General features: G+C 44.5%; 1 protein-coding gene across 12 annotated transcripts in view; it reads left to right on the top strand.

Moving 5' to 3' along the window:
• IGSF21 (immunoglobin superfamily member 21) overlaps positions 1 to 5,318 on the top strand; it is a 299,326-nt gene extending 294,008 nt beyond the window's left edge. For all 12 annotated transcript variants that reach the window (XM_061600904.1, XM_061600912.1, XM_061600905.1 and 9 more), the window contains 3 exons: positions 2,131 to 2,323; positions 3,531 to 3,569; positions 5,025 to 5,318. In XM_061600904.1, coding sequence (XP_061456888.1) covers positions 2,131 to 2,323; positions 3,531 to 3,569; positions 5,025 to 5,098 — 306 coding nt within the window. In that variant the 3' untranslated portion in view covers positions 5,099 to 5,318. The remainder of the gene's footprint in view (positions 1 to 2,130; positions 2,324 to 3,530; positions 3,570 to 5,024) is intronic.
• Positions 5,319 to 13,406: the final 8,088 nt, after the last annotated feature.

The raw sequence follows: 13,406 nt of genomic DNA, 5'->3' as shown, positions 1-13,406 counted from the left end.
TCAGGGTTGGTTTTTTTTAAAAAAAATTGCTCATGAAAATTCTCCATCATTTCAGTGCATTTTTTCCTAATAAACACATTTTTGTATGCGGTTTTGACTAATGTGCAGTTTTGCAAGCAGTTTTCCCTGATATAATGCATTTTTGTTTGTTCTTTTCACCAGTGTATTCCTTTTTGTGTACACTTCTTCCTAATATATGCATTGCTGCAAACGTTGGTTGGAGACCCACATTGCAAAATGCAGAAACGTGGAGATTTTGAAGGAGGGCTGTGTCTCGATTCTCATATTGCTTCGGAAAGTGTGGAATTGATAGATTCATCTTTAAATGTGAACGGGATTGAATTTTACCCCTCCCTACATGCAACCCCACTAAGATGACATGTGCAAAAATTAAAATTAATAAATAGCTGGGGAGGAGAATGTGTAAATTTTCTCATACTTTTTTTTTTACACCCTCCTTTGCAAGCCGTGAGGTGGTGGGATTAAGCTTTCAAGCCCCCCCCCCCCGGACTGTTTTCACTTGCCCCATTAGCTTGGAGCTCTTTAATGCCTCTTCCTCCTTGGCACCTCTGTTGACATTACACGGTGATTGCAGGAAGCAGGAGATTGCAGGAACATATGCAGTGTGGAGAATGTGTTAAACATGTTAGCATTGGAGCTGAATGCTGGCAGAAGCTGAACTGTGAACGGGATCCCTGTTGAAGGAGCGCCCTTTAACCTGGATACAATCACACTGAAACTCTGGCTTTAAGGAAATTATAAACTGGTATTTGTTAAAGGAAACACATGTTTGATAGGAAAGATCCTTAGTTCTGGCTAACTCAAGATGGAGAGGCAAAGAGTACTTTTATTATAAGTAAGGTGGAGATGCATCTTGAGAGAAGAGAGGTCCAAGGGCCTCCTCCAAAGAAGAAGAGAGAGGCGGAGAGGGAAGTCAGAAGTGAAGGCAGCAACCCTGAGAGTATCAGTTTAGCACTGGAAGATAGATCAGCACAGATTATAATTATAATTATTATTATTGTAGTTTATTTATACCCCGCCTTATGGCCAAAAAGCCCTCAAGGCAGCTTACAAGAAAAACACAAATATAGAAATACATCAATAAAACAATACAATTTACAAAAATTAAATAACAAATAACATTATTAAAAAACAGTGATTACAACTTCCAGTGAAAATACAGGGTGGTGCAGGCGCCTGGAGCAGCAGAAATATCTCAGGTTGCCCCCAACAAAGCTGTGAGTTGGTTCTCTCTCTTTCTTTCTATGCTTGCAAGTCCGACACCTTCAGTTGAACTTCTGATCAGCTTCTCTGATGGCAAAATGCGATTAAGCTTTCCCCAGCACCAGCCAGTCCTGCAGAAGCAGGGTGGGTCATGGCCTGGATGTCGTTCCCCATCCCCTTGTGAAGGAAAGGACACTCTAGGAAGCATGGAGTTTCCTCTCTCTGCCTAGTCTTTCCCATGCAGACCTATCTACCACCTTCTTCTCTGGCTTGGGTTTTATTTCCCAATCCAGAGGCCTTGTAAGGCTCACCCTCTTCTTCGAGACGAGCATAGTGGGTTGTATACAATGTTAGTCCTACTCGGAGTAGGGATGGGGTTCGCTACCTGATGACATTTCGTCCTTCAATTTGTCAAATGGGCTGTCAGTTACAATTCGCCATAAATTGTGTTCTGCTAGTTATCGCGATTCCTGCTTCTCTCTTTTCTTTGTTATTTTTTTCCAAAAAATAAGTAATTTTCCCCATTATTCCTTATGCTACTGTATAATTTATATAATGTATACAGCAACAGCTGATTACAAAAATATTTACAGAAATAATTACATAATTGGTGGCATGGATTTTTTTTTAAAAAAAAAGGTGTTGCCAACAGCTGTGAACACGTACAAAGAGCGGGAGCCGATTCGACGACAAGACAAACTTGTGGATTATCCCAGAATTCCATACCAAATGCAATCTTGCAAATATTCTGCACCATCTCTAACTCAGAGTAGACCCATTGAAGTTACTGGACATGACTACCTTGGCTCTATTAATATTGCTGGATATACTCTGAGTAAAAATGTGATAAATTAAACCTTGTGGCTTTACTGATGTTATCTCTTTTTTTTTTTGCTTGGTTTGCAGAATAAAGTCTTCCCTGAACCCATGTTCACTTGGACCCGCATTGGGAGCAGGCTCCTGGATGGCAGTGCTGAGCATGATGGGAAAGAGCTGGTCTTGGAGCGAGTGCCGGCAGAACTGAATGGCTCTATGTACCGCTGCACAGCCCAGAACCCACTTGGCTCCACGGACACCCACACCAGGCTGATTGTTTTTGGTATGTGAGGGGTTACTATTCTTCCATTTGCAGCCATCGGGTAACCGGTCTCTGTGCCTTGACCCTCCACACATCATCCCCTTTCTGACACCATCATTTTGTTAGCAGAAGAGCAACACAACAGTGTAGCTGACCTGTCTGTGAATCCTGGTGGAAGGCGCACACTCTACCCTGGAGATAATCACACTGAGAGTCTGGGTTTTGGAAAAATAAGAAACCTTAGATTTATTACTGGAAATACTTGCTTGATATAAAAGAGTTCCTAGCTCTGGCTTGCCAGAGAGAGAAAGAGACAAAGGAAAGATATGACTTCTCCTAAGGTGGGACAACGAAGAAGGGAAGAGCAGGAAATGAGGTCAGCAACTGCTAAGAGTACCAGTCTAGCACCTGAAGGAAGGTCAGCACAGGATAGGTCAGAAAGACAGTCTAGGGAACAATCTACTTTAATCCCATGCAAACCCACCAAGCTGAGTTGTGTACCGAGACTTCCAACACATTTCCCCAGCTTCATAGAAGTCCTTCAGCAACCAGCCTCTGTGGCAGGATAAGGGAATCTCACACCTGGGGCTGAATGCAGCCTTCCTGGTCTCTGTATCTGGCCCTTGGGACTCTGCATGGGCCACCCCTTCTCCTAAGGCACACCCCTTTGCCCCAGGCCCCACCCATCACCATTCCTACTTAATGGCCTCCTTGAGTGCTTTTCTCTGGCTGATCTCTGCCTGGATGGGGGATTGAGAGGTGTGTGTGTAGAAACTAGCTTACTATGCAAAGGTAAACACTTGCATTCATTGCTCTGCCCTCTTTTGCCTCTTGCCTCGCCCACCACTAGCATGTGAGCCCCAGACGTTTGCCCTCTGTACATGATCCCCTCTCTGCCACCATCATTTCCCTCACTTCTTTCTCCCTGTTCACTGTAGATGGAGATGCTCCCTGCCATCATGTTTCCTTTTGATGACATGTTGTGGGTGTGCGTGTACGTGGGTGCATTGTGGGTGCATGCAACTGTGTCAGACAGTGACCCTCCCGGCCATCCTGATTTTCTATAACTAAACTCGGGCTCTTTAGATTTCTCATTCTGCTTCCATTCATGAGCCAAAGTTGCCGCTGTCAAATGTTTTGATCATGTCTGGCAACCGTACGATGGTCTCCCACATGTGACATGACCATCTAATTCTTTTCCATCCACTTTTCCTTCTTTTCTAATTAGAAAACCCAAACATCCCAAGAGGAACAGAAGACTCAAATGGTAAGGCAAAGCCTGTATTTATTGATTTAGGGTGCAGTCCTAACCCCTGCCCCACTGATCATGGAGGATATGGCTACTAGCCACAGTGGCTATGCTCTCCCTCCACTGCTGGAGGCAGGATGCCTCTGAACGCCAGTTGCTGGAAACCACAGGAGGGGAGAGCTGCTGTTGCACTCAGGTCCTGCTGGTGGGCTTCCCATTGGGGGCACCTGGTTGGCAACCGGGAGAACAGGATGCTGGCCTAGATGGGCCTTCCCTCTGTTCTCTCTTCTTCTTTATCTTTAACCCAGATTAGGACCGAGCAGCCCTTCAAACAGAGGACTCTCCTCTGCAAATTAGGAGGCATGGCCAATAGAGACGGGGAGAAATTCAGTTGTGTTTGCATTTCCAGACAACATGCAAACCGAACCACCGTTCTCATTTGAAATTTGCGCATATCCAAATTTTGTAATGCAGTTCACTAACCAAATGATGTGTAAAAGAAAAAGAAAGAGAACATATTAAAGTTTGCATTAAAAATGCATTCATTTGTGACAATAACAGACCAAAAAAAAGACATTCAGCCAGGGAGAAGTGGTTGCAAAAAAACCCCAGGGTATATTAGTGAAAACTGCATGCAAAAATGTGTATGCTAGGAGAAATGCACACTAAACTGCTGGTGAATTTTCCAGAGGATATATAGTTGGAAACTGCTGCAGAAATGTGGAGAACTGAATTTAGGATTGAAAAAATGAGAAAGTGACAGAGGCCACATTCCCACCAAACATTCATTCCACTATTATTCTACTTTACACAGTCATGGCTTCCCCGAAAGAATCCTGGGAAGGGTAGTTTGTGAAGGGAGCTGAGAGTTGTTAGGAGACCCCATTCCTCTCACAGAACTACAATTACCAGAGTGCTTTAGCAGTCAGTCCCTCTTCCCAGAGAACTCTGGGAATTGTAGCTTTCTGAAGGGGAGTAAAGGTTTCCTAACAAATCTCAGCACCCTTCACAGACTACACTTCCCAGGATTATTTGAGGCAAGTCATGACTGTTTAAAGTGGAATAAACATCTGGTGCGGATATGGCCAGAGAGAAACCAAAACTGACAGATTTATCCATCTCTAATGGCCACCCTGTGCGAGATTATGAAGTAGGACATTGAAGACCACACACAGACGCACGCAAACCCACACTCGTCTATCCACAGCCCAATCTGAAATGGAACGATCTGGGGCTGGCCTGACTCAGATCTGGGCTCCAAATTGATTGGGGAGGGGGGAGGAGAGCCCAATTTTAAAACCCAAATTAGACCTGTGGTTGGGAGACAGAAAGAGGGAGGCGGAGGTGCTGTCAGGCCAGTTTGGTCTGGGATCTGGGCACAGCCCTGTCATGAAACTGTGTCCACGTTTAGGCTTCTGTATGTGTAAAAAAAAGTCTTCCCCCCCCCCTGTATCCATCCTCTTTTCCCTGTAGGTGCATCAACCAGCTGCTGCGGTGTTAACTTTGTTCTGGCCATCATCTTAACAGTTACCTTAGAACTAACGTGAGAGGATTCAGCTCGGAGATCCCCCTTTTCCTCCCTCCAACGACACCATTCGGCATTCACGTCTCCAATGATCGGCCTTCTGTCCTTTTGCTTTCTCTCTCTCTGTTCTTTCTGTTTTCCTTTTCTTTTTTTCTAAAACGATTTACGGTCTTGTTATCGGTCTCCTGCGGTCTGTGTCCTGGCTTTCTCATTCAATTTAATTAAAAACAAAATAATGATTAAAAACACACACACCACCCAATAATAATATCTTGGAGATAATGCTAAAGGCGATTATTTTCTTGGTCCGTTGTATGCAGGTGGGTGTTTTTTTTAAAAAAAAAAGCAGGTTGGCCAGAATCTCTGAGTCCGTGTGAAACAATCATAATTGCACACAAAAGAATTTCCCAGGACATGCCAACAGAATAAGGAACTAAGGTAGATGATCACCCATCCCAAGTAGATTTGAGCTTATGACACTTTGTATATGCTCTCAGGAAAGGGTCATAGAGCCGTAGCTCGGGGCAGAGTCCCTGCTGTGCATGCAAAAAGTCCCAGGTTTGATCTCTGGCAGCATCTCCAGGCAGGGCTGAGAAAAGCTCCTGCCTGAATTTCTGGAGAGCCTCTGCCAGTCAGTGTAGACAGTACTGAGCTAGATGAACCAATGGTCTGGCTCAGTATAAAGCAGCTGCCTGAGTTCCATAAAATGAATCCCACATAGCTACAGCACAGAATTCAGCTTCAGAAGCTCAGTTTTTTATGTATTTCAATATCTAACACCTCAAGTTTCTAGTCCTTATGAAAAAGATGCTAGAAAGCCTGCAAAAGAGCCCCAAGGGAAATCTCCAAAGCCAGCGTGGGGGTGGTTGAATGAGATTTTCAAATGGCTTGCAGAGAGAGGGGGGGATTTGTTTCCCCCTCTCTGCATAACTATTCTGAAGAATCAATTATGCAACAAAATAGTTTAAGGGGAGGAATGTAGAATAAATTATGCAAAATAAGATGAATGATGCTCACCCTCTAGGATGACTGCTGGTTGCAGAATTCATCTTCTCTTCCCTGCCCGCCCCCCCAGCTCCAGGGCACTGTACAGTTGGGATCCTCTCCTTTAATTGCATACATTCCACACAGCCCTGGGGGTGTGGGCTTTTGGGCAAGGCCTTGCCATCCGTGGGAACAGGCTGGGAACTCCTGCCTCGTCTGCCCAGGGGGAATATTAATATGGGAGTGGGGGGAAACAGCCATGCGCTGAGCCTTTCTGAGAGGGAGTGCGGGAAGCAAAGGCCACTCTCCCTGCAACACACACACGCACACTCTTCCGCCAACTTGTTTTAATAAGGAAACAAAACGCCCTAATTAGGCGCCTCCATCATTTATTCCCATCACCTCCTCTGGCCCAGCAATGCAGGTGCATGTTAATTTAAGCTTTCTTTCGTCTTCCAACACCTGAGAGTTTTTGAGACAGCACTGTGTGTGTGTGTGTGTGTGTGTGTTGGGGGGATGAGGGAGATTGGGGAGGGGAGCTGATGTTCTCTAGAATATATATAAGGTTCAGTCCCTGCCATCTTTAGGTAGGGCTGGAAGAGGTGCCTGCCTGAAGCCCTGGAGAGCCTCTGCCAGTCAGTGCAGACAATTCTGAGCTAGATGCACCAGCAGTCTAACCCAGGACAAGGCAGCTTCCTTGTTTATATCAGTGTTGTGTTTTCTTAGAATAATGAGGACTAGAAGCTTGCTTTATTTTTAAGGAGAGGCCCACGGCTCAGTGGTAGAAGGTCCCAGGTTCAATTCCCGGCTGCTCCACATACAGCAGTTGCTCTGCCACTGAGCTATGGTCCTTCCCCACTAAAAATAAAGTAAGATTCTAGTCCTCATGGTTCTGAATTAAGGGATGTTTTAAACAAAAACATAGGAAAGCACCTTAGACTGAGACCATGGGCCCATCTAGGCTAAAACTGTCTATGCAAAAATTACATGAGGGAAAATTGCACTGAGAAATGTGTATGCAGAGTACTCCTGTCCAGAGATTACATTATTATTATTATTATTATTATTATTATTATTATTATTATTATTATTATTATTATTATTATTATTATTATTATTATTATTATTTATTACATTTGTATACCACCCCATAGCTGAAGCTCTTTGGGTGGTTTACAACAATTAAAAACATTAAAAACAAATATACATGCCCTTTTCAAGGGTGCTCCGTTTCCTCTCCCACAGACCCCAGCCTAGATTTTCTGTTCTCCTCCCACCCCCAAAACAGTCAGTCTGCATTCAAAACCCACTGAGCATGCACAGTCATCATATAGCTATTTAGGGGAAGGGGCTGTACCTTTTTTCTCATGTTGAAAACATTAGGTTTCCCACCCAAGTCTGCCGATATCTCCCTCTTGCATGTAAGCAGGAATGTGTGGGCTTCCCACCTGGAGAACAAATTCTCCCTCAGTCTGTGGGAAAGACATCTCCTCCATGAATTTGCCTGATCCTGTTTTTCATATTCTTTCGACTGCGTTGGTTCAACCCTTCTTCCTCACCGCCTCCCTCCATTTTGCATCTGAAATATACACTTAATATGTTTAAAAATTGTCTTCACCTTGAACTCATTCATCTCCTTTTTTATGATTATACAGACACATTAAAATATATATCTAAAATGCTCTCTTGCTCTCTCGCACGCACACACACACACACCCCTTACTTGTTCTCCAGGGGCTATTAACTACGAATAATTTATCCTGGAAATTTGTTATGTTAGAATTACCAATTAGATATGATTATAACTTACAGCGGATAAAGCTGCACCACTGTTGAAAAAATCTGAATCCTATTAAAATCAAATTAGCATATATTAGGTGAAAGATGGGTTTTACTGCACTGCACTCTGGTTTTTTTATATAAATATATAGCAAAACCAGCACCATTTGTGCAGTCCAAAGCAACCGCCACTTGCAAGAACTCTGAGCCATTGCCGGGCGATGCCAATCTGGTGTGGCCTACAAGGAGGCCATAACCAAAGGAAATAGCTCCCAGAACAATTCAGTGCAGAGATGTCATTGAGACTCCTATTGTGGGTCTCAAAAAATGCAAAGTTCAGGATGGTTCATCTCGTTGTTGTTGTTATGTGCCTTCAAGTCAATTAAGACTTATGGCTACCCTATGAATCAGCAACTTCCAATAGCATCTGTCATGAACCACCCTGTTCAGATCTTAGAAGTTCAGGTCTGTGGCTTCCTTTATGGTGTGAATCCATCTCTTGTTTGGCCTTCCTCTTTTTCAACTCCCTTCTGTTTTTCTCAGCATTATGGTCTTTTCTAGTGAATTGGCATCAAAAATAAGCCAAATACAAGCCAGTTACGAGCACCCACTTTGTATCCAGCTCACTGTTGCCTATACTGGTGTTTCCTAGCCCCACCTGGAAAGGCTGGGGGGTTGAACCTGGCGTCTTATACATGTACAGCAGATCTATGGCCCTTCCTTTAAAAATGAAGTAAAATTCTAGTCCCCATGCTTCTGAATAAAGGGGTGATTAAATAGAAATGTGGGAAGCTGCCTTACACTTAGTCAGACCATTGGTCCATCTAGTTTAGGACTGTCTACACTGACTGGCAGCAGCTCTCCAGAGTTTCAGGCAAGGAGTCTCGCCCAGCTGTACCTGGAGATGCTGTCAGGGATTGAACCTCAGACCTTCTGCATGCAAAGCAGATGCTCTGCCACTGAGCTAGAGAAATGTCTGGGGGATGTGGAAGGAAGAAGGAACCATTAATACCCCCGTTTTTTAAAATCCCCGTTGTGCTCAACAGTGGCAATCCAAATCTACCCCAAGCATACTGTGAGTGCATCAGCCTGAGCAGCAGCAACTACAGCACTTCTTGGCAAAGCAAGGTAAGCAAAAGGCTAGGCCTCTGCCCCAGTCAGCTTACAATACACATTTTGTAAGCTAAGCAAGGATAATGGAGAAAGGATATGGCTTGGAAATGAAGTTAATGAATACTTGCTTCCTGTAAGTGAGAACAGAGGGGTTAAGCCACAAAGGATTTGTTGAAAAAGTGGTCTTGAAATAGTGCTGGGGGTGAAATTCAGTTGGTTTGCATTCGCATTTCCCAAAACAATATGCACACTTGAATGCAGCCATCCTTCAAAAATTTGCACTTCTGTGATGCAATGCTGGTCTCCAGCTATATTATGAGGGGAAAGTGTGCATAAAAATGGTTGCACTGCTAATAGCACTCACAAAAAATTACATTAGGGAAAATTGCACTGAGAAATGTATATTTTTGGAGAAAATGTTCACTGGCAAGTTTTCACAAAGACGTTTAAAAATCAGCAAAGTGGTGAGGCTATGTGAGAACTGAACTTACAGTTGTTTTGAAAAAAATTGAGCAATGGAGAGGAACCGTCGTTGACAGATTTGTTCACTCTTCCTTTTGAGGAAGGATTTAGAGAGACAGAGAGGTGGTGTCATGCCCGGGATCAGGAGAAGGTGCCAGGCATAATGGATAGTCAGGGAGAGGCAGAGGCACTGAAGGGAGCAGCAGATCCTTGGGCCACTGGGCAAATACTCTGAGCATTACAGGGTAACAAGGGTGCAGTCATTCCAGGGACAATATAGAAAGTAAAAAAGCAGCATCGAAAAAAGAGGTTTGCTTAGGCTTAAAAGATCTTTAAGGGCCAGCTGGGCCTCCTTATGGAGAACAGTCCAGAGACGGGGCCACCACCAAGAAGTCTCTCAGCTGCTCCCACCATACCTAATTCAACAGCAGCACCTGGAGAAGAGTCCCAGTGATGAATTTAGGGGATAAGCAGGGGGATATGGGGGGTGTGTGGGGGGAGGAAACCTTTCCACCAAATTGGCAAAGTAACAGGTGAGATGATGGGTAAGTGACTGATACTGAACAATGATCTGAGTACCACATTTCTAAATCAGGAATGGAGCAGCTGTGGCCTTCCAGTTGATGTTGTCTCCAAGTCCCATTGGCCCTGACAGACAGCAAAGCCAATAGTCAGGGACTGTGATGATTATAGGAGTCCACCAACATCTGGAGGTCCACACCCTTGCATTAAAAGAAGGCAGTTGTGATGGTGGTAGCTAGGAGCAGTAAAGGCAAGTGACGGTCTAGTTCAGGGATGGAGAATCTATGGCCCATTGTTGGATACCCAACTTCCCCCAGTCCCCAGCCAGCATGGCCAACAGTCAGGGTTGATGATGTGAGTCCAAGATAGAGGACCTATGTGGCCCTCCAGATGTTGGTGGACTCTAATTCCCATCAGCCCCAGCAAGCACGGGCAACAACCAGGGATTATAATGGGAGTTGGAGTCCAACAACATCTGGGGGGCACAAGTTCCCTACGCCTGCATTAAGAGAAGGCAGGGTTGTGATGGAGGTAGCTAGGGGCAGTAAAGGCAAGTGACGGTCTGGTTTGTGATGGAGGGTAGCTAGGGGCAGTAAAGGCAAGTGACGTTCTAGTCCAGAGATGGAGAACCTGTTGCTCTTGGGATGTTGCTAGACTCTACTTCCCATCAGCCCCAGCCAGCAGGACCAACAGTCAGGGATGGTGTTGTGAGTCCAAGCAACATCTGGAGGGCCACACATTCCCTATCCTTGTCTTGTGAAGACTTCACAGGCAATTCGTGTAGCATATGCTAATAATATTCCATTCTGGAGGTGACCAAGACGTGCATGGCAGATGCAAGTTTTTTGTTAATGATGCACAAATTTATACACACACATAAAGTTTGAGGCTATTTCCCCACCAAAAATCGTCAAGCAAAATGACCACCCGCAAGCGCACCCATTGTTCCGCTCAGAAAGGTCTCCTGAGTGCTGTGCATCGACAGCCGGTGCCAGCCCTTTGAGCGAAACCTCTCTGCCACTTAATTCTAACAACGCCGTCTTCTCAGATGTGGCTGCTGCGGAATGGTGCAGCTGTGCTATAAAAATTTTATGCCCTTCATAAAATGCCTTGCCATTTATAGCCAGATGATACATCAGAAAGTGTATAAAACCACATTTTAAATATTAAAAGACCATCCCTGCTTTTTTATCTCCACGGTGTTTAAAAAAAAAAAGATGATGAAGAAAATTGCCCTCACACCATCAAGGAGAAAGGGACGCCGTTCTGTCAAGGGTGCCTCACAGCAGAAAGAAGTGTATGTTTTAATGCACTGGGGACTCCCTTGAATTCTCGAGTTACAGGCAAAACTATCATTTATTTATGATTTATTGCATTTTACTTGCCACTTGCTACATTGATTTCATTGTATTTATTTCAGGTATTTATATACTGCTTAATATTCAGAATTTCTGAGCAACATATATATTTTATTTTATTCCTTAAGAAAAACACATACAAAGAATGTCTCCGTATGTGAATGATCTAGGCATAGAAATGTCTCAAAGAGACTTTCATTTGTGAACAGCATGCCAAATAGCAAACTGAAAGCAGCCTCGAAAAGGTAAAACAACAGGATTGACTGAAAGTGCTCATCCTGCAAAGTTACAAGAGGACGATCCCTGACCCACCCTGATAAAAGACGAACGCCGTGACGTTATTGACTAAAAGTGCTTTTCCTGCCATATCATAAAAAGGACAAATCCTACTGCACTCTACTAAAAGATAGTCACTGGTACAGGCTATCGGGTATCATCAAAATGGTGGGTGGGTTCACGGGGGTGGGAGGAAGCCTGATATACCTTGTTGGTGAGTTACTCTTGCAAGATGCAAAGGAATCTGAAATGGTAATTCCCAAATCTGGAGCCGAGATGTAGCAGCCTGCTGCATCACATTTATTTTTTTACTTCACACGTTTGATTCCTGTCTTTTCTTCAAGGAGTTCAAAGCAGGTTACATGGCTCTCCCAAGTTGCATTTTCACCCTCCCCACAACAACCCTTTGAGGTAGGATGAGCTGTAGTTCAGTGGTAGAGTACCTGCTTTACATGCAGAAGGTCCCAAGCTTGATCCCCAACAGCATCTCCAGGGGACAGAGCCCCTGCCTGAAATCCTGGACAGCTGCTGCCAGTCAGTGTTAACAATACTGAGCCAGATGAACCAAGGGTCTGGCTCAATAAAAGGCAGCTCCCTAGGTAGGTTAGGTTCAGAGTTAGCAACTGGCCTAAGATCCACCTGTGAAGATGACGGCTCTCTGGAGATACGGCCCTTATTCCCACTAGTCCTTGTCCAACACCGTAACCCTGACTTCCCTAACAAGGTGCTCTCCAAATGCTTTGACTACAAGCCCCATTGGCCAAGAGCTATAGTCAAAATAATATCTGGAGGGCACCAGGTTGGGGAAGGGTGATCTAACCACTATATCACACTATCTCCTGTAAATAACGAAAGGCTCCAGTGTGTCTGAGCCAAGCACCCAAGGAAAGAGGGTGCTTGCTACCTCTCTGTATAATCTGCTGCTCTCACCTCTTTTTCTTCCAATTTCTGCAGGAGGAGGGGGCACTGCCTTATTCTCTGCATTATGTTGCAGGTTTCTAGGAAATATATGTACGGCAGGAGAATTTGGGGGGCTGGGAGTACAGGGGAAAAAGGACATTGAGGTGAACAAAGATCACAACCATTGCTCCACCCACTTTTGCCTCTGGCCCTGCCCACCACTGGAATGCAGCCCCTGGACAATTGCCCATAAAGAAATGTGGCCCTTGCATTGAAAAAGTTCTTTGCACCACAGCTTTAGAGCATAGAAAGTTGCCTTAAATCGAGTTTGAACATTGGTCCATTTAGCTCAATATTGTCAACACTGACTGGCAGCAGCTCTCCAGCATTTCAGGCAGGAGTTCTCTGGTCCTTGGCCATCTGGTTCCCCCTAGTGCCAGTCACCAAAGTGGGCAGTATGTTTGTTTTTTAATTGGCTCCACCTGAGATGAAACAGAAAGTTACGGTTCCCAACGGATTTGAGTGAGGCGATGATGAGGACATTAAGAAAGGAGAAGCAGCAAGTCTTGCTGCTATGGCTGTAACAGTATTTCGAGCAACCTGGCCAACAGCTGCTGTAACATCATCAAATATTTATCCAGGATCATCTTGTCTTTCACAGCACTTGCAAACTCTTCAGCAAACTGAGAATATGTTTTGCTCAGTTGAAGGAGACTCAGAAATATTGAGCAAAAATATAAACAAACAAAGGAGAGGAAGAGGGATGGGAGAAGATGGTATATCCCCCTAAAGTTGACAGCTGAACTAGGGATGGTTTCAAGACAGCCTGCAGAATGCGTCAGTGTCAAATGTTATCGACTGCATACCTGACCCAATCTTATTTTGATGCACAGAGGCATTTCAATTCATTCAAATTTGAAAGTTCATTCAGATTTT

The sequence above is a fragment of the Rhineura floridana genome, chromosome 18 (assembly GCF_030035675.1).
Source record: "Rhineura floridana isolate rRhiFlo1 chromosome 18, rRhiFlo1.hap2, whole genome shotgun sequence".
Lineage (NCBI taxonomy): Eukaryota > Metazoa > Chordata > Lepidosauria > Squamata > Rhineuridae > Rhineura > Rhineura floridana.
The sequence above is the reverse complement of the archived record's forward strand: the minus strand, read 5'-3'. Positions and strand labels throughout refer to the sequence as shown.